Genomic DNA, 23,139 nt, shown 5'->3' with positions numbered 1-23,139 from the left:
GAGTGTTGCGATCAGCATCGCCAAGACTGACTCGATGGCATTCCGCACGCCTGGCTTTATTGTTCGAGTGATAAACAGGCCGGCTGTCTACGTTGGACTCGGTGCTGCTGGATTGAGTTTTTGGGCATACACTATCATCAATGCTACCAACTCAAACAAGTCTCACAACAGCATCTTCAAAGGTGTCATGTTCCATCTCCGACATGATCCAAGAGCCCTGGCTCTTCTTGGAGACGACATATTCTATGATCAAGAACTTCATAAACCAGTTCAAGGAACTTTCAATGTGATTAGAGGAGTTGCCGACTATTCATTTACCTTGCAAGGAAGTCAAGCAGTGGGGAATGTACGCTTCAAGGGACATCATATTCCAGCAAGTGGCTGCTGGAACAGTGTTATCTTTGAGCTGGATTGCAATGGAGAAACCATTCAGCTTTAAACTATATCATTTCTCTGGAAAATGTTATTCAAAAACGATTTTACAGTCGTATTCACGTAAAATGAAACACTTGTATTTATCTTGCAATGATTGTCTTGGAATAAGCGATGATCGAGTATTTCTTGTTTTCCTATTACAGATTGACTGCTTTTTTTAAAGTACACCTGTTAATAGGCTTGGCACTTGCGTGTTATTTTGTCAATAACTGCAAATTTCCCTCCAGTATTCTAGTATTTTAGCAAACAGGCAGATAATGACGAGGAAGCGACAAAGCGAAAATACCAATCTTAATGCAGGATGTTTGATAGAAATGTCTAAAAATTCTACAGTCGGTTCAGATGGTTTAGTATGTACCCACTCTAATCAAGCCATAACAGAACCTGACATTCCTTCAGTGTTCGCGCCTTGGATACCAATCACGCCTCGACAGTCACAACTGACTGATAGAGCTGTATTAGTCTCGCTAGCACTCAAAGCAAGAAGCTATGCCATGGCATCATCACTTTCTGCTGGAACTGCTCTAAAAGCATATATTGATTTGCCACGAGATGGATTCGCACTTTTTGCTCACGAGCCTGTATTTGACGAAAATACTCTGACGCATATCAACCAATTGGCCGAGTACAAAACACCCAAAGTAGTACCAGATTCACTACAAAAACAAATAGATGAATCGACATATACAGCAAGTGAATCATTCAAATAGCTTGTGATGATTTCGAGTCATGTACCTATTTTTTCAATACAACTAACTTGTCATGAATATGTAGACTCATTATACTGGAGATCATCCAAACAATGAGCAGGATGCTACTGAAATCAAGCCTGTTATTGAGCTGCCGTCTCAGTCCACCATCAAACAACATAATGGTCATTTCAACCCTCAGATCGATCCACCCATAAATATACTGCAGAAAAATTTCAAAAAAAGGTACAAGTAATAGTTTTATTAATCTCGAGTCAATCTAGCAAAACTAAATGCTATCTGAACCAAATTGATGCTGATAGAATTAATTTGGTAAAAGCCAAAATCGATTCTAATTTAAAACATGGAGTTCGAGCTCCTGGATCGATGATCACTCGAGCCATACATGAAGATGCACGAATGCAAGTAAGTTTTTGAGCGTTATTGTTTCAAGTAGGCAATACACCTTGCATATTTGGAAAAAAACAATTCAATGCGTTCAAATTTGATCCACTCATGGTTTAAAATCACCAATATAGCGAGCGGAACAGGTGCTCGAATTACTGGAAAGAAAAAGAAAATTGTATCGTGAACAAAAATGGAACGAGGTTTCTGCTCATGCTCTCGAGTCTCGAAAACGACTCGATTTGCTACATCATCGCACCGATTTAACAGTCAATGCGCATACTCCAATTGCAAAGGTGATTTTACATCCATGTATTTGGGAGATGGTGTGCTAATGTTGTTGAACGACTGGCGTTTTGATTATGCTTTATAGACTCGTCAGCATAATACATCCAACTCGGTGGGATACAATCCAATACCACAAGAATGGAAATTAGCTCGTTGGTATCAAAAAGTATCCAAAGAAAAACATGGTCAAATCTTTGATTGTATAGATGAAGATTTTGTGTCTGGTAAAATGCATTCTAAAGCATCTGCATTTGTCAAAGATAACAAATCTGTTTGGAAAGAAAGTCATACAACATCACCACTAAAACAGCACTCATCTATACATAATGATGAGCCTCAGCCCATAAAATCCAAAAATCAATTCGCTCGTGGACGGGTAAAACACATGCCATTTCTACTTTGTCCTAGTCAAAAGTGATGCAATCTTTATGCACGTCTTATAGCCCAATTAGGTTACTAACACTTTAAACTAGTTGATGTCCAACTTTAACACAGCAAAATCGATCCCTCCACTCAATGCGCTACGCATGCAAATAGCTACATCTGACGCAGCAAATAAATTTTGGAGTGAACGAGTTCAAGACACCCATAGAGACAAAGTAGGTATTTGATGCTACCTCAATATGGTTTATATCCAACTCAACCTATGTATGTAGTCTTCAGCTCAGAATCGTACCGATTCTTTACTTCAAATGGCAAGTCTAGTGGTGCGTTACAAGAATCAATCGGCTCGACTTCTTGATAAAGTGGCTCAATCGGAATTGATGGAGCAAGCCAGTTTTGATAAACCACAAAAAAATGAGGATATTCCATTATCTGCAAAAAACATTTGTCCACTTGGTAAGTCATCCAGTCTCGACACTATTTTCAAATGATGCAAGAGGTTTAAACAATGATTTTGCACTAATATACAAAATGTATCTAAACTATTGTATTCAACATTACACTTTATTTCAGTGGATGTTGCTGTGCAAAGTCAAGACAGAATGCCCAGTATGGCTTTAAACAATACGACTGAAACTTTAAACAAAGCAAAATGCGATCAAAACTTTGAGTCACATCTCAACTCGTCCAATTCGGATACCAGTGAGATGAATTCGAGTTTTGCATCGAGTTTTTCTAGTATTCATGGTGCTTCACAAATACCTGTAGAAAGTAAGAATGCATGGAGATTGAAGCCTGATACGGAAGAAACACGCGAGCTAGAGCATATTAGTCAGTCCATCATTCGACAGTCGCGACGCTCGTCCATCATTCAAACTCCTGCCATGAAAGACAAGGTTATACCTCTCAGCACTTGGAAAACAGACTTTGAAAGCATTCACGAGTCTGATTTGGATGAGCTGGATACTAAAAGTACAGAAAACGGTACAAGTAACTACAGTGATGATGGATACATTTCTCCTCACTTCAACGCACCCGTTTTTAAACCTACGGATTCCACTCTGCAATCTTTGCATAATTCCTGCTCAGCATCAAAGGATTTTAAAACTTCAATTACTAGACATTTAATTTCGACACATGACATTCATTCATCCATTGATTTGATGCAGAGTCAGCGGGCAGATACGATATTGCAATCCAACCTTGCATCCCTAGACAATCTTGAAAGTCAAGCAGATGGCGCAAAAAAATTAGAGTTTAATGATTTAGCCTGTTCAAACATATCAACCGAATCTAGACAATCTTTAAAATCTAGCATAAATCTGAATGATTTGAAAGGTATCTCGGACATGCATGCTGTGGACCAAGCCAAAAAAAGCAATGTTTCTGCTTTATATTGTAATGAAAAGCACACTGGTCTTAGTTTAGCCGAGCAGCTTTTTTCTCTAAATCCTGACATGTCTGCATCCAACCCTGATCCTCTTCAAAATAATGCGAGCAGTTCAGTTACACTGCCAAAAGAGCCCAATATCAATCGAGTCAACACAGGTATATTGCTTCATAGACCAGATTCACGATTAAGCAGTAGTGATGTTTTGGATATAAAACTACAGTCTCAAAAACCTCCTCGGAGACTAATACCTCTGCGCATGTCAGATTTGACCGAAGTTGAAGAGATGGCTGCTACACCAGCCAATCATACTAGCCCTGCATTTTGGGAACCAAAGATATCAACATCAGGCATTTTATCTGAAAAATAAACGAGTGCATCTAGACAGAGTCACAGGTTGGATTTTCCAAACTATAAAGCTAATGACACATTTCATTTTTCAACTATAAAACAACCCATATGACATTTCAAACCTCACAACTAAACAGTTTAATACAAAATAATAGAAATAAGAACAAGTGTAGCAATCATAAGAAACAGTCGAGATACAAACGCTTGAAGTCGCTGTGAATGATCCAATGCACCACCTTGATTTACGCCTTGTGGGCCAGCATGAAAGTTGTGGTTATTTATACCCTGACCAAAACTCTGTTATTCAATATACATGACAGTGTGTGCATTGCAAAACATTGTGGTTCAAATATTAGTTTGGATTCTACTAGTCTAACCAATACATCTGCGATTGCAGTTCATGGCATTCAACTTGATTGATTTTTAAAACTTACAAATTGAATTCCAAATGGCATCATGCCAAATCCAAGCTGTGTGTTTCCAAAATTGACACGACCTGGACCAAAAAATCCTCCAAAATCCCATGGATTGTTTGACACTGGCTCTGTTCGTTGGCCAGGTGGTCTGTTGGGAACCTCTTTGCTGACTCGAGGATCTTTTGGTTCACGCCCTCGCACATATATTGGAATGACTTTATCCCTATCGACACCAGCTTTACAGACCGGGCATGTGTTTGAGGCAGAAAGACGCGACGATAACCATTGGTGAAGGCTATTTAAAGTGCAAATGGATTAGACAAGAGCATTCAAAGTAAACATCAAACCCAATAAGGACACTTTTGAAACCAAAGGCACTGACCAAGACCAGCAGAATAAATGGCCACATAGTGTAACTACAGGATCCGAGGCCATATCGAGGCTGTTTGATGTTACCAAGATGGAAACGGGATTGAATAATTAGCAAATTGATGCAAGTCATTCAAACCATACACTATCACAACTTGCCAAATGTTGCATTCAAATAAGCCTCCTTGATCAGCGTCTTGGTCATTTTGATCTGGTTTGGTTTCAGATAAAGGCTCAGTGGAGTTTGAGGGACGAACTGGAGACGTTGATTGAGAAGGGTATGCATTTGAGTTCATACCGACACCATGATTTCTTGTATCTACACAATGAGCTCAACATGTTAGACAAGTTTATAAATGAAATGTTTGACCCATCCAACTCGAACCCTTGGTTGTATACTGTATTGATCATAGAATTTACCTGGCAGAATTGATTCTCTCAGTGGGACATGCCTTTGTCTCAGAGATGTGGCAGTAAAAGAGTATGAAGTGGTGGAAGGAAGAGCAGCAGCTTGGCTAGACTGACCAACATCCTCCATATTATCATTGGCAGACTCCAACAATGTAGTTTCAGTTGAAGTGACATGACAGGTTTGTTTAGTTTGTGATGGTATATCAGACACTATATGTGATGGTTCTGTATGATCCAAGACATCCATGTTTTGGGCAGTATGTACACTGTCCTCCATACTTGTCAATACTTGAATACAACTGTTTGCTGGTGTTTATTAACTGTTTGCATCACATGATTCCCGTGACTTTGCATTTGACAAAATTTGGCTTGCAATCACAGCCGAGACAATCAGATTGTCAAGTGTCTCATCGCGATCAGTTTAAACGACTTGTCAATCCTCGATTCAATGTTTCTTGTCTAGTAAAGACTGCTTGCTGAGTCTGGTATTGATCCTGTCAAGTCTTCAATCTATGTAGTTTATATGAATCAAACGAATCATTTACGTTTTTAAACTATCGCAACCATCTCGATACTATCAAATTAAAACCCAAATCTTCTTATTGTTGATGACCGTAAAAATAAAACAAAACAAATAGAATTCATTCAAACCTCCACACTGCAAAGTGCTATTTTGCTCAGTGCAATTACCGAACATGATCAGCTTTCTGATCCTTTGTTCAAATCATGCTAGATTCACTACCGCTCTACTCAAGGCAAAACAAAAAACATGCCCAAATACCAAATTAAACTGCAATCGCCGGTGCAGTTGTTCCAGTAACTGGAGCAGCTGCGGGTAACTCAACCTCTGCATTCTTTGCAAACAACGACTTTTTGCCCTTGAAGAACTTTAAAAGGGAAAAAGTATTTTCCTTCTTAGATTCACCTTCAGTATTGATGGCCTCGGTAACTTTCTTTGTCACGGCATCAACCGTAGTCCCTGGAGCTTGATCTTTTATATCAAGAACATTACCTGCAGCCTCTTTAGCAGCACTAGTGCAGGCTTCGACTTTTTCAGTAACAGTTTCCACTTTCTCGGAAATAGTTTCCTTGATCTGCTCAATAGAACCGACTTCTTCAACAACATCAGTATTTTCTTCAACAACAGTGGTGTTTTCTTCGGTAACAGCCTCCAACTCTTCAATGACAGTGGGTGCACCTTCTCCAGTAGCCACCGATGTAGTAGATGGAGTAGAAACGGCAGACTTGGACTTTCTGCCAAATGTCAAGAATGAAAATATCTTGCTGGAAGATTTGGCTGGAGCCTCTGCTCCTGATGAGACTCCAGAAGCAGCAGCCTCTGTGGTTTCTGTTGCAGCAGCTTCTGTGGTTGCAGCTGCAGTAGCCTCTGTGGTTGCAGTCTTTGCAGTAGCCTCTGCCTTTTCCTTTGCTTCAGCTTCTGCCTTTGCAGCAGCCTCTGTAGCTTCTGCCTCTGCCTTTGCGGCAGCTTCTGCAGCAGCAGCCTCTGCTTCTGCCTTTGCTTCAGCTTCGGCCTTTGCAGCAGCTTCAGCAGCCTCTGCCTCTGCCTTTGCGGCAGCCTCGGCAGCAGCAGCCTCAGCCTTTGTAGCAGCCTCTGCAGCTTCCGCCTCTGCCTTTGCAGCAGCCTCGGCAGCAGCAGCTTCAGCCTTTGTAGCAGCTTCAGCAGCATCAGCGGCAGCAACTGCGTCAATAGCCTCTTGAACGGCTTGAGCAGCCTCAGCACTTACAGAAGGTTCACCAGAAGCATTGGGGGTGGCATCAGTAACAGTGTCGGTGGTAGGAACAGGAGTGGTAGCCTATAACATGAACAAGAAATCAATAGTTTAATCACCAACATAACAATTGACCACGTGTGGATTCACAATGCAACCATCACGTGGGACTAATTGCCGCCACGGATGACGATGACATTGAGAGGCGCAGCCCTCCATTCCAATGGAAACAAGACGATTCACATGAACGGTAGCATAATAAAGTCCAACATACCTTTTTCTTGTATAGACCAGAGAATATGTTGCCTATAGAGTTCTTTCTATCCTCAGAGTCACTGGTAGACTTTTCTGGACAATCGATGGGAGATGTGGAGGCAGGTTCAGAAGAAGGCTTCTTTGAGAAGAATGTAAATGTGCGGCGCTTCTCAGACTTGGGAGTGGCAGTAGTGCTCGCAGGCTCAGGAGTCTCCGAGGGTGGTGGAGTGGATTGCACTTCAGCAGAAGCTTCGGCAGAAGCTTCGGCAGGAGTCTCTGTAGGAGTCTCTGTAGCAGAAGCAGTAGTCTCGGTAGGAGCCTCGGTAGCAGGGGCAGCAGCTGGTTTGCCCCAAGAAAAGGGGTTGAACGAATTACGCTTCTTCTCAGCAGGAGGAGGACTGGCAGTAGTGCGGGTAGGAGAGCAAGGAGCGTCAGGTTCGGAACCTTGGGTAGGAGCACTAGTGGCATGAGTCTCCTCATCAGAAGGGGTTGCTGCTTCAACAGGCTTACTGCCCTTGTTTTTGTTTGGGAAGGAAAGCAATCGCTTGAGCTTTTCAACTGGATTGTCATTAGTGCCAGTGCTGGCCTTGCAGGTCTCAGCAACAGTCTCATCGACATAGGTTTTGGCTTTGGTGGCAGCAGTAGCACCTGCCTCAGTAACAGTGTCTACAGTAGTAGACACGGCATCCTTGACTTGATCACTGATAGGACCGGAGGACATTGTTGAGTGGGATAGGTTGTAATATGAACAGCAGTAGCGACAGTAAGAAAGCCACAGATGGGTTGGGTTCAAGGGTAAAAGTAGGTGTGAAGGACAATTGCCTTGTTTTATATGAAACCAGTGCGAATCTTTGAATCTAACGCCGCTTAGCATCAGGGCGCTCACTTTTAACCTTGATGTTTGAGGGCGTACTGCTATGATGATGGAGAGGGCGTGCCTTTGTGCCTTGTGATGAGTCTTGTGTTTTCACAATCATACCAAAATCATTGTACAGGTTTCTATTGAAAACACAATGTTGGCCCTATCTCTGGGTAACATTGTTTATCTGAAACTGTATTTAGAAGCATATTTTGAAAAAAGTATATTGTTTCCCATCTTCAAGTCAATATCTGACATGGTTGGGCCAATTCTTTGACACTTGCCACTTGTTTCAGATTAAACCATTTTGTTCCTAACCCTAAATCATTGTGATGGACTTGACCTTTTTTGATTGAATAAGCTTTCAATGGGTTTCAACCGACAATATACGTCAAGCCCAATATCAACTCTTGCATTGACAGTATTCTCACCAAATGAACCCAAAAATTACTAATCTAGTTTGAATAGGTTGAGTTGGAATGTCAAGTCAATTTATTGATTTTCAAATCCGTTTTAAACAAAGTACGGCTACATGATATATTGATATACGGCTCTTTTCAGTCGATACACCAAATAAACAGTTTAATTACTGATATCCAATCACACCACAAGCAAGACGAGCACCTGCGTTGCCAGTTGTTTTGGAAAGCGGGTTATCTGTCAATCCAAGGTCATCCACTCCTGCATGAAGTACAAGTGCCCGACCAAGAATACTGTTTGGTCCATAAAGCGTCGCCATGGAATCTGTGATCGTTACACTAAAGGTACCATCATCTGTCGCGTTAAAGTTGCCAAAGTCTCCCATATGACGAACGGCTGCGCTGGGTGCTCCATGATCTACACCAAGGGGATTCCAATGAGGTCCTGCAGATGAACAATTGGGATAGGTGTTGCCTTTGGCGTGAACATGCCATCCATGTTGACCTGCAGGAATGCCAACCACTTTTGCAGTGATGCTAATTTTTGAAGAGGGAGATAGCTGCGAAAAAGAGATAAAACCACTAATTTTAGAAGCGCTGGGAGTACCCGAATCTGGCTGAATATTAACAATTGCATTGATAGGGCCTGAAGCTTCACTTTGACAGGAAGTGGCCTGAGCAGTAGGGCTTGCGGCGCTTAGAGAAAACTGCTGTATAGTTTGACTAGGAGGGGGATTCGAGTTTGGAGAAGGAAGCTGATATCCAAGCTGATTGGGTTGGGAAGTACCACCATTGTAGGTGGATCCAGGTGCGTCAGGCCAGCAATATGGTCGGCCGGATTGAACTGAGGTATAACACTGAGCATATATGCGTTTGGCTCGGTTTATACACGTATTAATATCTGAAGTATAGGTTTGCGTCGTATAGCACAATTGTCCGCTTTCTTGACCATTTCCACGGCAGTCACCGATTGAATCGGTGTAAGTAAAGCCAGATGGACATTGCGATGCACGAATGCCGTTGATTGCTACGAAAGCAATAGCAAGAGTACGAAGAAGAAAGTTCATGATAAGAGATTGGGATCTAGTGTATTGTAACAAAGTTTTTTATGTAGTAGAGACAAAGTCTGGTAGATCTCGAAGTTGATGATTTTGAAGTCTACATTCCAAAAGCCGAGTTCAAATACTCGATAAATGTGCGGTATTTTAGCCAGATGAAGGCGTCAATGCATTTGCTTGGCAAGGATTAATCGACTTTTGTAAAATATTGAGTGGCCACGGGTAGGCCACTCAAGCATTAAAGGCTTAACGTGCACTGGCACTCGAGTTGATTTACAGCCATATTCGCGTAAATAGACCATTTTGTAGTGATTAGCTTTTTTGCTTTGGATAAACAATGGCTAAATGTCCATGTGCCTTCCTGTTGGAGATTGAATGCTTGCTCAGTAGACATTTTTAATTTTTCCGAGTGCGATGCCCATCATATGATCCTTGCAAGCTACACGTTTGAACTGGAGTGATCCTCTTTTGGCAGTCCTACGATTGCCAAGTTTGAAATCCGATTTATCCCTGATGTCGTCGATCATTACAAACACATTTTGTATTTTAAAATTTCGAATACATTTTAATTCAAGAGAGCAGGGATTGCATGGCACTGGAATACAACAATTGTTTCAATTTTGGCCACCAATATTTGAGCCAAGTCAGGAATTTGTAGACGAATAGACTGGGACTGGAACTGGGACTGGGACTGGAATGCTGCTTTGAATATTCGGTTGGTTTCATCTTACGCGAATATGGCTGTAATCAACACTGCTACACCACCTTGTGTAAGAGTGGAATTATACATTCAATTCAAGGGTCAACTGGCACCGGATTAAGTGTGATCAAGTAATACAGATTGTTTGGGGATATGTGGATAATCTATTGTGATTAGAAGGATCGAGTCAAGTACAATTGATTCAAGGACAGAGCCATACAGCCATCAAGCGATCGAATCTCAAAGTCTTGAAGAATTCGTAATAGGAAAGCAAGGCAACATTTCGAGTGCAAGAATAGAATACAAAACAGCATTTCGAGTGAGTGTCGCAGGGTTTTGAAGCATTTCGGACATTCAACCCAAAGCAATAACCATGACCAACAGACTGTCGACTATCCACTTTCTCTCTCAGACTAATGGCTTTGGAATTGGCCCGAGTGGCTCTATTCCTCCAAGAACGCCTAGACTAATGAGGGCTTCTTTAATGCCTGCCGGAACCACTCCAGTTCGTCTTCATCAGCCTTATACATCAGAGTCAGTCCAGTCCAACACTGCAATGGATTCTACTACAAAAGAGCCCGAAACTCTGGATTTAAAGTCAGTGTGCAGTACTATTACTCAGACCTTTGATTCTTGGGTTCTTGCAAAGGGCAAGAGTATGGCAGATTCTCGAAATACGTTTCTCAAAGACATGAAGGATTTGCAAGGTAGTTCAATCCAGTTGTACGCATCGTGCTAAACAGTTCATATTTTTGGCTTATACACTTGGTATTGAAATGCCTTTTAATCATCTATTTATTCGATTTCAATCCAGTTCGCAGTCAAGAACTCAGGAAGCTTGTCGAAACATTAAAGTCTGACGAAGAAGATCTAATGCAGAGTAGGTTGGCATGAACCTATATTTTGGTTTTCTACTGCAGTCCATCTATAGTGTATTGCAGTAGATTCTACTCAATGGGTTTTATTTGTTTCTCAGTATCTGCTATTTTATTCATTAAAGAGTTAATACTTATTGCTCTTGATTATCGTGTTTGGTTTAGCTCTGGATACGCAGCGAAATGAGCAGGAGCTTATGGAAGGAGAGATCTCGCAACTCGCTCAAACTAGAAAGGCAAAAGAGGCTGAATTGGAAACCCTTCATACCAAAATCAAGCAACTGACAAGTGATATTCATGCCAAGCGGCAAGGTAATATTCTCCAAACGAGATCAAGACTTGCCAATAGATTCGTCTAATGTGAATTTGCTGCTTTGGAAATAGAATTAAATCTGAAAAAGAATGCACAACAGGCCGAGGCAGAGGATTTGATACCCATGCTTGACATGTATGAGAAACTTCTCGCCATGAAAATGGTTCAAACTGTTTGTATGTCGAATATTTGGTCTACTCATGTTTTTGACCGTTTTAAAATCAGCTTTTACAATGATACACTCCATGTTTAACCCAATTTGATTTTAAACTTGCATCTATGAATACCTAGCCGATGTTATCCAGTTTAAATTTACTCATGTAAATGATGCCAAACTTGAACAAGAGTATTCGTTTGAACTCGGAGTATCGGACACTACTGCATACAAATGTTAGTATGTTGGTCAGCATGTATATGCGTGTTTATTTTTCCACTTGCCAGTTTTGTATTTATAGTGGGCTAATCTTGGTATGTTGTTTTAGTGATATCGTGTAAGCCTATGCTGCTTAATATCGATGCTTCTATAGAGTGGCTCAACTCTTCACGGGATTTGTATACTTTTGTCAAGTATATGCGTTCCGAGTTTACCAAATATGCTCGCTCGCAATCACGCCACATGAGATGAATCTATCTGCAAGTATCTCAACTGTAATGTATCTAAACGAGGTGGTCCGTGTTGCAGACAAGTGTTTATCATCTTTTCCGTCAATGAATTGATCTGATAGTAGTATGTCTTATCTGTCGAGTAGTATCAGCAATACCATGTGTGATTGTACTTCAAATTTGTAATCCTATCGACTGTTTATCCATCCTACACATACCATGATGGCCGTTTATCAAACAACAGTGACATTTTAAAATACAAGAGTAGTGTCACTATATTGAGCAGACTTTATTTCAGTCATACCATGCAACACCCAGCCAAGAAAGCTCACTGTATGGATTGATCTCGAGGAGTAAGAGTGAAAATAAGATATCCTATCGTGGTTCAACATACTGCATCATTCAAATAGATCAACCAACGCAAAGAGACCACAATAGAGTATCAACACTATCACAACTAAACATCCAAATCAATCTCGTCCAGTTGCGATTGTAAATGTGCAGCACGTTTTCGAGCACCTTCGTAGAAATCATGGGCATCTTGTGCTGATTTCTTGGCTATGTTTTGGTCAATAATTTTCTCTTCACTTTCAGCCAACAGATGCTGGAATTGGTTTTGAAATTCCCAAATGGTGGATTGTAGTGCTTGACGAGATGTGCGAAACAGGATTGTTGTTGTTTTTTCCACAAACCCAGAGTGTGCAAAATGGTCTTGCAGTTTACGAATCACCTTGCGTTGAATACTAGATTTCATATCTGAAATCGCATAGAGTATGATTCCGATACCTAGAAACGGTTCAAGGAATATAAATATAACAGTACCGAGTGTTGAATTCAAATCAATGAACAAGGCAAGATTTACCAGCAAGACCAATTCCAGTAAAAGCAAGCTTGGTCATTCTCAATGCTCCTGCCGTGTGTAGTGTATTCAACATGCCACTAGCAAATCCTTTGTAGCCTAGCAAGGCACCCGTGATCAATGTGATTCCAGGAATGTAATCTTTGAGCAAATCAAGTCTATCTGTCAGATCAAACAAGTCGGACATTTGAATTCCCACTTCTTCGGGTGAGCTTTCTGCCAGTTGGTTTTGATCAAACGCTGCAGTGATGGGTGCAGTGCTAATCTCGGGAGGTACTGACATGGCATCTGTAGCCAATTGTTCAATGCGTTTGATACAGCCAATTGAATGCTCACGGGCATAGTCTTGACAGCGACGAATGCGAATGGTGGCCAAACGAAACACAACCTGACGCAAATTATGTGCATAATGCCATGCATGCATGATACCATCCCATTGAACACCGTCACTGAATGGCTCAATTTCAGCAATAAAATCACCCAGTTCAACTTTAGAATGAGACTCAATCAGGATACTCGTGTTGCCAATGATTCTATCAATATCTGAAAGCACGTCTTCCTTGAGTGATACCATACGCTCAAAAACAGGTGTGGATTCATCTAGCTCGGACGAAAGCTTGTCAATTTTTTCCTGTGAAATCAGTTTGTTGTGTTCTGAAATCATGGCAACATCGGACAAAATATGACCAAGATAAACCTTTGCAGGACCAAGCTTGGAGCGTGATCTTTTTTCCAAAACAAACGAACGGAGCGACTGCTCAAGATGCTTGAAAGATACTTCAGCTTCTTCATTACGTTCAGCCAATTTTAAGTCGGACTCCAACACCATCCGAGCACTAACAAAGTGCACTAGATTGGCCGCATCAGCAAATGTGTGTTGAGATATGCCTTGAATCTGATCTAAAATTTCGCGACGACATCTATCTTTTCGACGAATCTGATCAAATCGATTGACAACAATAAAGACAGATGCCTTTTCCTTGCATGCGGTAGCTAAAAAATCGCAACTCTATCATGGTATATAGACAGATAGATTAATACACCATGCCAGAGTATGTTGACGAGTTGAGTACTTACCGATTGGGTAAAATGGTTTTCAGCACGGACAACAAACACAATGACATCAATCTCTTCCTGTTTTGTAAACAGAGAAGTAGTTTTGACAGAATCAATATTGAGACCAGGCGAGTCGATAAAGCTGATGTCAACAACACCGTTATGAAGTAATGACGAAACAGAGTCACGATTGTCCATGCAGTAAACCTTGATCATAGAAAACTCTGGCTCGTTGATTTCTACAACGGAGCGCAGCTCATGCAGATCAAAGCGAGTAAACGAAGAACGATCGGATGGATGATAATCGACATTTTCCTTGATGGCATGAAATTCCTCGACACCTCCATTTTGCTGAGGATCCATGACCTCGACAAACAGAGCAGTGCAAGGCTCTTGATCGTCAGGAACGATCTGACGTCGAAGCAAGGTATTGACAAAAGTGCTCTTTCCTGCATTGACATCACCTGTAACAAGCACTCTTGAATGGGTATCAGCAATGCGAATTTCCAAGTTTTCTATATGTGAAACTGAATCATTGATGCGTTGAAGTAAAGCAGAGGCCAAAGAAGCATCATTAGCCTGTATGCCGTTGGGTAAGTTTTTATGACTACCACGACTAGAAGTATACGAAGAATAAACACTGTTTGAAGTGAAGCTGTTGGTCAAGACGGAAGAGTTGACAGGATTGTGAGAGTGGATGGACAGAATAGAAAGTGCTTGCGAAGCAGCAGAAGGATACAACAGAGGCTGCATGGTTGAAGCATGCGCCAATCCATCTAACAGAGTCTTTGTCTGACCCAAAAGAAAGAGCAACAACTGACGATTCTTTGCGAATTGAGAAGGCGATTGATCGGAATGGCAAGACGCATAAGCAGAATCAAACAATCCTGTAAGAGCTCCATGTGTAGCAGTTGTTGTAGTGGTGCTGGAATGCAAGTCATCCGGAGTAGTCCATTCCATTGCAGTTTCTAACAAGTTTCGACAACTTGAAAAATTATCAAAATCTTGTCACAAAAGTTATGCTCAAAACTCATCAGATTTCTATTATAAATTGTCCTGAATCCGTTCGTTCTGTGCTGCCGTCTTTACTCTCAGACTTGAGTCAGCCTGTTGTTTTCGATTCTGTTGAAACAATTGTTCCGTTCGCTCCCATCAATCTCATCTTTGATTCTCTCTCTGATGCCGTGTCTGCTCTCGAAACTCTTTCTGCTCTACGCATCATGGGGAAACCATTACGTTTAAAACCTTCATTTGATCCCATCTCAATGGATTTGGGGTATGTTTTAGTATTGGCTTCTGTTTCAAATAGTTTGTCATTGGTTACTACTTGGATTTCATTCTCACTGACTCGTATCTGATTGATTCAATAGAATTTACTATCCTTCTAATCCTGCATTGCTTTATAAATATCCTAATCCAACTCCTGAGATTTTACTAAATATATCCACTGCAATCAAAGCAGTCCCCGCTCTCTATACTCAGGTCTTGCATCTCATGAACAAAATGCATCTGCCTCCGCCATGGACTTGTTATCCATCCATTAATGATCTTCCAAACAAACAAGATATATGTTCCAAAACCAAGGCTACTTCAAACAAGAATACAATGTCTGACAGTTCAAAAAAACGAAAGATTCAAAATTCATCCTTGGTTGAAAATAGCAATGCATTCAAAGAAGAGTTTGAAAGTGATTCTTCTGATACTTTTCCCATTGTACTTGAACCAGCTACGTGCAAACGCCAGAAATTGAATTCAAAATGTGGATCTGATGGTATCAAGTCATCCAGCTACAAATCTGTTGTAGCATCCAAGAAACTCAACCAGCATGCCATCAACATTTGTATTCATTCTCAAACGTGTGATGATATTGCACTCGTATCAAATCATTCAACAGTTCAGCCCATCCATCCCATTGACACAAATCTATCCACAACAGAGACTGGCCCGAGCAACGTGGAACTGGATGCTTTGTCTGTACTTGGTTCAGATCGCTTGTTAAAAGCATCACACTCTACGCTGCTTCAACTCCCTGCTTACAAAAACTATAATCAAGGATCTCCTTCAAAAACATTGTTCATCAAGAATATCAATTATAAGCGTGTCTCGGATTCACAACTGCTTAATCTGTTTTCCAAAATCCTTCCATCTTCTAGTTTGCCAGAAAAGTAAAGTGCATTGATTTTGTAATGTAAAAATGTCTATTGTTTTAACCAGTGATCTTTATAGTCGTATAGATGTGCGTTTGATGAAAAAAGGCAAAATGAAGGGCCAAGCCTTTGTAAAATACGAAACAACCAAACTAGCTGAAACTGCCTTGAACCTTTTCCATGGACTCATTCTTGAAGAAAAACCAATGGTTATTGTAAGTTTACAAATCCTAAATGCATGTGTTTGTATTCTTTTTACCAACTCAACTTTTTATAAAGCAATTTGGCAAGGAATAAGTTTGAACATTCGTATCCATGGGTTTCAAGTTGTTTAAACCGGCTACTTTACTAGACAATCATCAAAATCGTGAATTGGGTTGGACTGACAGGTTTTTAATCACGATTAATCATCAATTACCTGCCATTCATGTTGAAATACACGAGTGAGCTATTCCGAATCAGTTTAAATACACACCACTGCATTGGCTTTAAAGTTTTTCAAATTCGAGTAAATCTGGCAATTTACTGGGCAATTGATTTAGGTGTGTATTCACGTAAAATGTGATATTCATAAGAGTGCCAGTATATAATAAACAGCCATTTTGTACGACTATTGTCAATCTACTGAACACGTTGTGTTTTGAGTGATTTTTTGGTAATTGATATGCAAATGACAGTTGAATTTCCAAGATATGCTAAACTAGAACACGAGTGTGTGTGATTTAGAATACAACAATGGTGAGCGTACAGTCTCGGTTCAAGACTAGTGAATTCAACCATTCGACTCGATGCAAATTGCGCGAAATACTGATTCTTGTCAATGTTTTGAAAAGTTTGTCTTGACAATCATCAAGTTACATCTTGGCCATTTACAGCATTTACAACAGGTATATATTTTATTTCTAGCCATCTTAAAGAGTATTAAGCCTATTTAATGCCACTGTTTTGCTCACCAGTTTAAACTTTTGGAACTACAAAAATCTACCTGCACGTTTCTTTCGAGTCCAAGTCTAGGCCATCTCATATCAAATATATTCTGTTGTTATAAGCGGTGCTATTTCTTTTAAAACATAGCCAAAAACAGTAATTATTAGAAAAACACCAGTTGCTTCAATTTCATATCCATGCAGGCTCTTCGAGAAGCATACAAGGTAAATCAAATCTTGCCAATACAAGAGTGCATGCATCCTTGAGAAAAACCATGAGCGCTTATTCATAAAATACATGAATAATTATATACCATGCATTCAATATAATGCTCATTTAGGCTGTCCGTGGGTATATAGAGACTTTGGAGCGTCTAGTCACAACTCCAGGTTCAAAAACAAATGAAGCTGCTACTCTCTCACATCTATCATCAAAGGCAGTACATAACGACCCCACATTCTTGGCTCCAGAATATATCGACATATCTGGATACACTGAATCAACTGTAGGTCTTGTCTTGTTTATCATCTTTTCGTTGGCGACATTTGGAGTTCTCCCTTTGGTCGCGAAATGGAAACCACAGATATGGTGCACGTTGGCTAGATCTAGTTGTCGAGCATTTCGTGATGCAAACTTTGTACTGGTCACTGGTCCAAACGGTAAATCGGTAGAGCTGCCCATTTTATCAATCAGCTCGTTAGACACACAGTCGACTGGAAGGCAGGTAAAACATCTTCGATACTTTGAGTATCGTAAACAGCGTTACATATACAAGGAAATGTTTTCAAATTTTCAGGTATTGTGTTTGTTTACATTGCAAAGGGTTATAGAGTTTAAAGAATACTTGATAACATTATATTGGGTCTATGACTATTCTATTCGTCTTGAAATCCAGCGACAAAACGCTAGATTATTCGAGTCATTTCCGGAAATTCATAATATGAGATATGGAAAATCCACTCAAGAAGCCGATACTCTTATGAGTACCAACGGATCCAATTCGATTGATATTGGATATACACACATTTACACGCTCCTATTAGACAAGGCATCACATCCTTTTTATATTTTTCAAATCGCTTCTGTTGCGATTTGGTTGGCTGAGAGTTACACGTCGTATGCATTATTAATTGTTGCGCTCAGCCTTGCATCTATTTCCTGGGAGGTATACACGTCAAGAACTAATGAACACAATCAAAGAGAGTTGACGAGAGATCAATCAGGACTTTATCCAGTGCTTCGTGATGGAGTTTTGCATCATCTTGAATCAAGCCAGTTAGTGTTGGGTGATGCAATTGTATTGAGTGCTGCAAAAGACATATTGGAGGGAAGTATATTGGCGTGTGACATGGTGATTATCCAAGGAGAGTGTGTCATGGACGAATCCACGCTTACTGGAGAAACCGTTCCTGTTATGAAACTTGCTCTTCCTTATGCAGTCACTGAGCGACGCACAAGTATGCCAGGACGTGGACCCAGCCATGATTTTCGAGCCGATGACATGCATTCAAATTCCTCCAAAAAAAGACATGCTGCCATTCTTAATCCAGATAAACATCGACAGCATACTTTGTTTGCTGGATCGCAATTTGTTGAAATCAAACCACGCAAAAACTGGATTCCATCAATGAATAGTACATTGGTTAGTGAACCTGAAATGGCCATTGCTATTGTCATGGCGACAGGATTTGCATCTTCCAAAGGAGAACTTTTTCGTTCTATTTTGTATCCAAATCATATCGAGTTTAAATTCAATTCAGACTCTTACAAATATCTGGTTGGTCTAAGTATAATAGCATGTGTTGCTTTTCTCAATCGATCAATTCATGCATATAGAAATGGGTCAACATTACAAAGTGCAATTCTGTCTTCACTGGATTTGATCACTATTGCAGTTCCTCCCGCACTGCCACTTATACTCACTGTGGGAACTGGATTATCCATGGAGCGATTGAAAAAAGCCAAAATATTTTGCACTAGTCCAAATCGAATCAACTATTCTGGAAGAGTCAATGTTATATGCTGGGATAAAACCGGTACACTAACCACCCCAAATCTTCATTTTTATGGAGTAAGCCATGTGGACAATCAAGTTTTTTCCAGCATTCAACACTACTCGGCTTCTACAGAAGAGTTTGGATCTACATTTAACAAGCACACATTTAGACTTGATGATGATTCCTCGAATTTAGCCCATGTCGAGACATCTCAGGTGATTCTATTGCAGCAGTGCATGCTTGTCTGTCACGGTCTTACTGTGAATGAACGTGGTGGTTATACGGGACATACGATCGATATGGAAATGTTTCGAGTGACAAACTGGAAGCTTCGAGATGAAGATTATCTGTACTCTCTGGCTCAAACATACAATATACCAATCGCTGGCGTAGTTATTCCACGCTTTCCACTATTTACCCATCAAGCCAATTCTACGAATGCACCATTGTCTGAAACGGAGACTTTGATCATTTCAGATATTCCTCAACAAGAACCAACAATGTATATTTTAAAAAGATTTGATTTTGATCCGCACACTCAGCGCAGCACGGTCATTGCATCGTTAGGTCACTCCCCACTCCTCAACTGGTGTATATTTACCAAAGGATCTGCCGAAGCAATACGGCATGTTTGTGATCCACATACAATCCCACACAATTATTTTGATACGTGTCAGTCATTTACCATGCGAGGACTGTATGTCATTGCGTGTGCTTATCGACCGACAACAATCCAAGAGTTTCCACAGCATCTGACTTCAGAGTTGCTTTTAGCACGAAGAGACAAGGTGGAACGAAATATGATTTTTCTTGGATTTCTTTTGTTTGAAAATCCGCTCAAATCTGAAGCTCAGGAAACCATTACTGCATTCAAAGATGCCAAAATTCGAAACGTTATCATGTAAGTCAAAAGTGGAGGTTTAAAATAGAGGTGAGTGTAGGATAGTTTAATCATTCATGTTTGAACCCGTTGATGCATCATGTTATAGCACTGGTGATAATGCATTTACTGCAGTTCATGTGGCTCGAGAATTGGGGTTGTGCAAGCATACAATATTGATTGACACACACGAGTCACAAGTACGATTTTCAGAAATACCAGAGCCGCCTGACATATCATCGGCTATAAGCACATTCAAAGATTTGTCATTGCAAGCCAAACCAAACCCAACTTTACCCTCGCGAACAGCTACTGATTCATTTTTGAACACTTCTTTTGTAAGCATGGATGCACGACGACATATTCACATTGATGATTTAATCTATCAACTGTCACAAATGCCAGCGCAAACAGAGATAGCCATAACTGGCGATGCGCTTTCTGTTTTAAGTGAACGCCCAGATACTGAGTTTGTCGACTGGATTGTTGGACGAACGCGTGTATTTTCTAGAATCAAACCAGATCAAAAATCATGGATTGTCGAGCGACTTATTATGCTTGGAAAATGTGTAGCAATGTGTGGTGATGGTATATATTTATTGAATAGAGTTAGTTTGGATTCATATATTAAAATTGGCTTGTTTTATCTGATCAGCCTTTTGTATGCCCTACGCTATTTAGGTGCAAATGATTGTGGTGCGCTTAAATCTGCACATGTTGGTCTTGCTTTGTCCAACTCTGAAGCATCCATGGTAGCCCCATTTACATCTGCAAACGAAAACATTTTGGATATGGTGTGTCTTGTACGCGAAGGACGGTGTGCACTCGAGACATCTTTTGTAGCATTCAAGGTATTTATAATGTCAGCTACCAGGGGTTTTTTATTGTTATTGAACATAAGTTTGACAATTCATTTTTTGATATACACGTTTGTATGTATACATCTAGTACATGACTTTATACCCTATTATACAGCTGATGATGTCAGCCACATTGAATCAGTATGGAAGTGCTCTTTCAAACAATCAATTTTTTTTCGATAATGTGTTTGTAGTCACTCTTTTGGCGTTTTCTATGTTGTATACCAAACCTTTTACTTCATTGGCACAAGATCGTCCAACGGATTCGTTGCTTTCACCACTTGTATTGGCATCTGTGTTGGCACAAGTACTGTTTTCTGCTGGATTTTTTTGTATAAACGTGGCCATGACGTTTTCGCAGCCATGGTTTTGCTCTGTGAGGGAAGCAACTGCTGGTTTGAATGACGCATTTTTACCAAATGATGATGGATTGACACATCCAGTCTATCCATGCTACCCGTAAGTCAGTTTTATACATGCTTTATGTTCAAGTGGTATCGTGATCCAATGTAACCATTTTTCCAACACCCAATCCAATGAAATTCAACGTTTGTAGAATTGACCCAGACAGAGATGTGACGCAAGGACTTGTTACCAAGTCATTTGAAAACACAAGTATATGGTTATTTTCACATTGCATGTTTATCAGCGTGAGTCTTGTATTTATGAGTACAGCGCGTTTCCGAAGTCCTCCATGGACCAACTACTTTTTTGCAAGTAGTATTTCAGTCATTACATGTGTCCTTGTTGCCATGTTGCTGCTGCTACTCAATTCATCGCCAATTGGATCTTTAGAGTACAGTGATGTGGTGTCATGGTTATTTTCAATTCAACCGGGAATACCTATATCATTTAGGTTTGGACAACTTGGCGTGCTGATTGCGTATACAGCAATAGCAGTACTATGGGAAGTGTTTGTTGTTGATGTACATATTCGACGGATTACAACGCAATGGGAAATGGCAAGTATGTTTGGAAGAGATTGGAAGCGAGATCGAGCAGCAGGAGTGCATAACATGCAAGAAGATGAACATAAAATGGCGATTATGATTTCTGGTGTCGAGGAAGATGATCAGAACAGTGATTCTGATGCCTTTGAAACACGGTTGGCATGGTCTGCTCAGGAATCAGAACAGCGTCCTATTTTATCACAATCATGATTTTCTTTAGATTTGTGAGTGTGCAGTTGCAAATCTAAACTATAATAAACAGTTTTATGAAATAATAATTCTCAACTTTATCTTTACATTTTCATTCTGTTTTAGTCGTAACTGGATCGCCTTTTATCAGCTTGATGCCCGTTACACCGAATTCTTTTGTAGAGCTCTTTTCTACCTGGTGGCCAGTGGAATTGATATCGCAAAAGATCCTGAAACCCCTCATTGGCAAGTCCTGCGCTAGTGCTATTGTGACCTTTGATTTTGCTCGTATCGAATGCTTCAAACTGCTCCTGTCCAAGGGTCTGTCTATTGGCATTGTTGCTGGAAGTGCTATTCTCAAGGTTCCACAAATCATCAACATTCTTGTATCCGGATCTGCTGAAGGACTGTCCTTTGCTAGTATTTTCATTGAAGCATTGACTGTAGCCATCACCGTTGCTTATAATTATCGTCTAAACAATCCATTTTCGACATACGGAGAAGGTAGTTTGAGCTGACTCGACTGTATATTCTATCGAAACGGACAACTGTTTTTATACTGTGTCGATGCTTGATGTCTTGATTAACATTTCTTGAACCAACTAGGCGTCTTTGTCAATCTACAAAATGTAGTGATTCTTTTTTTGATTCTCGGTTACCGTGGACAGTATGGAGCCATGGTGTTTCGAGGTATTGCAGGAACCATTGCATGTGCATGTTTGTTTTCAGAACAATTGATTTCTTTGAGTCTTTTGACCACCTTGCAATGGAGTACTATTTTCCTTGTTATTCCAAGTAAACTGCCTCAGATCTGGGCCAACTATAAGGCCGGTTCTACGGGTCAATTGTCCTTGATTACAGTATTTCTTCAATTTGCTGGCACCATTGCTCGTGTTTTCACCACAATTCAAGAAGGTCTGGATTCTGCCATTTTATTCTCGTTTGTAACTGCCGCTGTACTCAATGGGATCTTGTTGATTCAATTCGCCGTGTATATTCGTTCTTCAGTTGAGTTGAATCATGCATTATTGATGGATGACTGTAGGGTGTGTTGTGAATGGTCACTGATAGGATTCTTTATTAAAAAGCATCGTGTACAGCAAAAGACAAGACATGGATCAAAACAGAAACAACAGACATACTCTTCAAGTATCAAGTTGGATTAAATCCATTTTGCTTACACACCCATGCAATGTATTGCTTGATGGGTGTGGTAGGCATATACGGTGTATCTAAAATGAATCGAGGTTTACAATGGATTGAGTTCAAGATCTTGTCATGTATAAATTATTTTCAAGTTTTGGGTTATGGCTATACTCGATGC

General features: G+C 40.4%; 8 protein-coding genes across 8 annotated transcripts; 4 read left to right on the top strand and 4 right to left on the bottom strand.

Moving 5' to 3' along the window:
• Positions 1 to 34: 34 nt before the first annotated feature.
• Positions 35 to 439, top strand: BATDEDRAFT_22639 (uncharacterized protein; the record flags this gene model as incomplete). Its single annotated transcript, XM_006676526.1, has 1 exon — positions 35 to 439. One exon carries the CDS (start codon positions 35 to 37, stop codon positions 437 to 439), a length of 405 nt encoding a protein of 134 aa, XP_006676589.1.
• A 310-nt stretch (positions 440 to 749) lies between these two features.
• BATDEDRAFT_86539 (uncharacterized protein) lies at positions 750 to 3,961 on the top strand (the record flags this gene model as incomplete). The annotated part of the gene is made up of 8 exons (XM_006676926.1): positions 750 to 1,076; positions 1,210 to 1,370; positions 1,448 to 1,550; positions 1,664 to 1,825; positions 1,903 to 2,193; positions 2,291 to 2,416; positions 2,474 to 2,657; positions 2,775 to 3,961. 8 exons carry the CDS (start codon positions 750 to 752, stop codon positions 3,959 to 3,961), a joined length of 2,541 nt encoding a protein of 846 aa, XP_006676989.1.
• A 119-nt stretch (positions 3,962 to 4,080) lies between these two features.
• BATDEDRAFT_86096 (uncharacterized protein) lies at positions 4,081 to 5,410 on the bottom strand (the record flags this gene model as incomplete). The annotated part of the gene is made up of 5 exons (XM_006676807.1): positions 5,148 to 5,410; positions 4,887 to 5,046; positions 4,741 to 4,800; positions 4,377 to 4,653; positions 4,081 to 4,239 (listed from the first exon to the last, which is right to left on the bottom strand). Exons 1-5 carry the CDS (start codon positions 5,383 to 5,385, stop codon positions 4,081 to 4,083), a joined length of 894 nt encoding a protein of 297 aa, XP_006676870.1. The 5' UTR covers positions 5,386 to 5,410.
• A 340-nt stretch (positions 5,411 to 5,750) lies between these two features.
• On the bottom strand, positions 5,751 to 7,917 carry BATDEDRAFT_32831 (uncharacterized protein). Its single transcript, XM_006676684.1, has 2 exons — positions 7,143 to 7,917; positions 5,751 to 6,952 (listed from the first exon to the last, which is right to left on the bottom strand). The coding sequence occupies exons 1-2, from the start codon at positions 7,842 to 7,844 to the stop codon at positions 5,924 to 5,926; spliced, it is 1,731 nt and encodes a 576-aa protein (XP_006676747.1). The 5' UTR covers positions 7,845 to 7,917; the 3' UTR covers positions 5,751 to 5,923.
• Positions 7,918 to 8,453: 536 nt separating this feature from the next.
• On the bottom strand, positions 8,454 to 9,543 carry BATDEDRAFT_36577 (uncharacterized protein). The gene has a single exon (XM_006676772.1). It carries the CDS (start codon positions 9,466 to 9,468, stop codon positions 8,569 to 8,571), a length of 900 nt encoding a protein of 299 aa, XP_006676835.1. The 5' UTR covers positions 9,469 to 9,543; the 3' UTR covers positions 8,454 to 8,568.
• Positions 9,544 to 11,745: 2,202 nt separating this feature from the next.
• Positions 11,746 to 14,829, bottom strand: BATDEDRAFT_34336 (mitofusin). Its single transcript, XM_006676698.1, has 3 exons — positions 13,887 to 14,829; positions 12,813 to 13,818; positions 11,746 to 12,736 (listed from the first exon to the last, which is right to left on the bottom strand). Exons 1-3 carry the CDS (start codon positions 14,823 to 14,825, stop codon positions 12,408 to 12,410), a joined length of 2,274 nt encoding a protein of 757 aa, XP_006676761.1. The 5' UTR covers positions 14,826 to 14,829; the 3' UTR covers positions 11,746 to 12,407.
• Positions 14,830 to 14,884: 55 nt separating this feature from the next.
• BATDEDRAFT_86091 (uncharacterized protein) lies at positions 14,885 to 16,604 on the top strand (the record flags this gene model as incomplete). The annotated part of the gene is made up of 4 exons (XM_006676925.1): positions 14,885 to 15,141; positions 15,236 to 16,030; positions 16,092 to 16,227; positions 16,292 to 16,604. 4 exons carry the CDS (start codon positions 14,885 to 14,887, stop codon positions 16,307 to 16,309), a joined length of 1,206 nt encoding a protein of 401 aa, XP_006676988.1. The 3' UTR covers positions 16,310 to 16,604.
• Positions 16,605 to 16,986: 382 nt separating this feature from the next.
• BATDEDRAFT_86090 (uncharacterized protein) lies at positions 16,987 to 22,981 on the top strand (the record flags this gene model as incomplete). The annotated part of the gene is made up of 9 exons (XM_006676924.1): positions 16,987 to 17,163; positions 17,280 to 17,735; positions 17,835 to 19,837; positions 19,926 to 20,404; positions 20,498 to 20,667; positions 20,792 to 21,135; positions 21,326 to 21,813; positions 21,942 to 22,319; positions 22,422 to 22,981. The coding sequence occupies exons 1-9, from the start codon at positions 17,137 to 17,139 to the stop codon at positions 22,979 to 22,981; spliced, it is 4,905 nt and encodes a 1,634-aa protein (XP_006676987.1). The 5' UTR covers positions 16,987 to 17,136.
• Positions 22,982 to 23,139: the final 158 nt, after the last annotated feature.

This window comes from Batrachochytrium dendrobatidis (assembly GCF_000203795.2).
Source record: "Batrachochytrium dendrobatidis JAM81 unplaced genomic scaffold BATDEscaffold_2, whole genome shotgun sequence".
NCBI lineage: Eukaryota > Fungi > Chytridiomycota > Chytridiomycetes > Rhizophydiales > Batrachochytrium > Batrachochytrium dendrobatidis.
The sequence above is the reverse complement of the archived record's forward strand: the minus strand, read 5'-3'. Positions and strand labels throughout refer to the sequence as shown.

Excerpts from the sequence above, each read along its gene's own strand:
- BATDEDRAFT_32831 (XM_006676684.1), bottom strand. The coding sequence starts at position 7,844 with ATGTCCTCCGGTCCTATCAGTGATCAAGTCAAGGATGCCGTGTCTACT. Across the intron at positions 6,953-7,142 it reads CTGGTCTATACAAGAAAAAG|GCTACCACTCCTGTTCCTAC; the intron begins GTATGTTGGACT and ends TTCATGTTATAG.
- BATDEDRAFT_36577 (XM_006676772.1), bottom strand. The coding sequence starts at position 9,468 with ATGAACTTTCTTCTTCGTACTCTTGCTATTGCTTTCGTAGCAATCAAC.
- BATDEDRAFT_34336 (XM_006676698.1), bottom strand. The coding sequence starts at position 14,825 with ATGGAATGGACTACTCCGGATGACTTGCATTCCAGCACCACTACAACA. Across the intron at positions 13,819-13,886 it reads AAAACCATTTTACCCAATCG|AGTTGCGATTTTTTAGCTAC; the intron begins GTAAGTACTCAA and ends ATACCATGATAG. Across the intron at positions 12,737-12,812 it reads TACTGGAATTGGTCTTGCTG|GTATCGGAATCATACTCTAT; the intron begins GTAAATCTTGCC and ends AACCGTTTCTAG.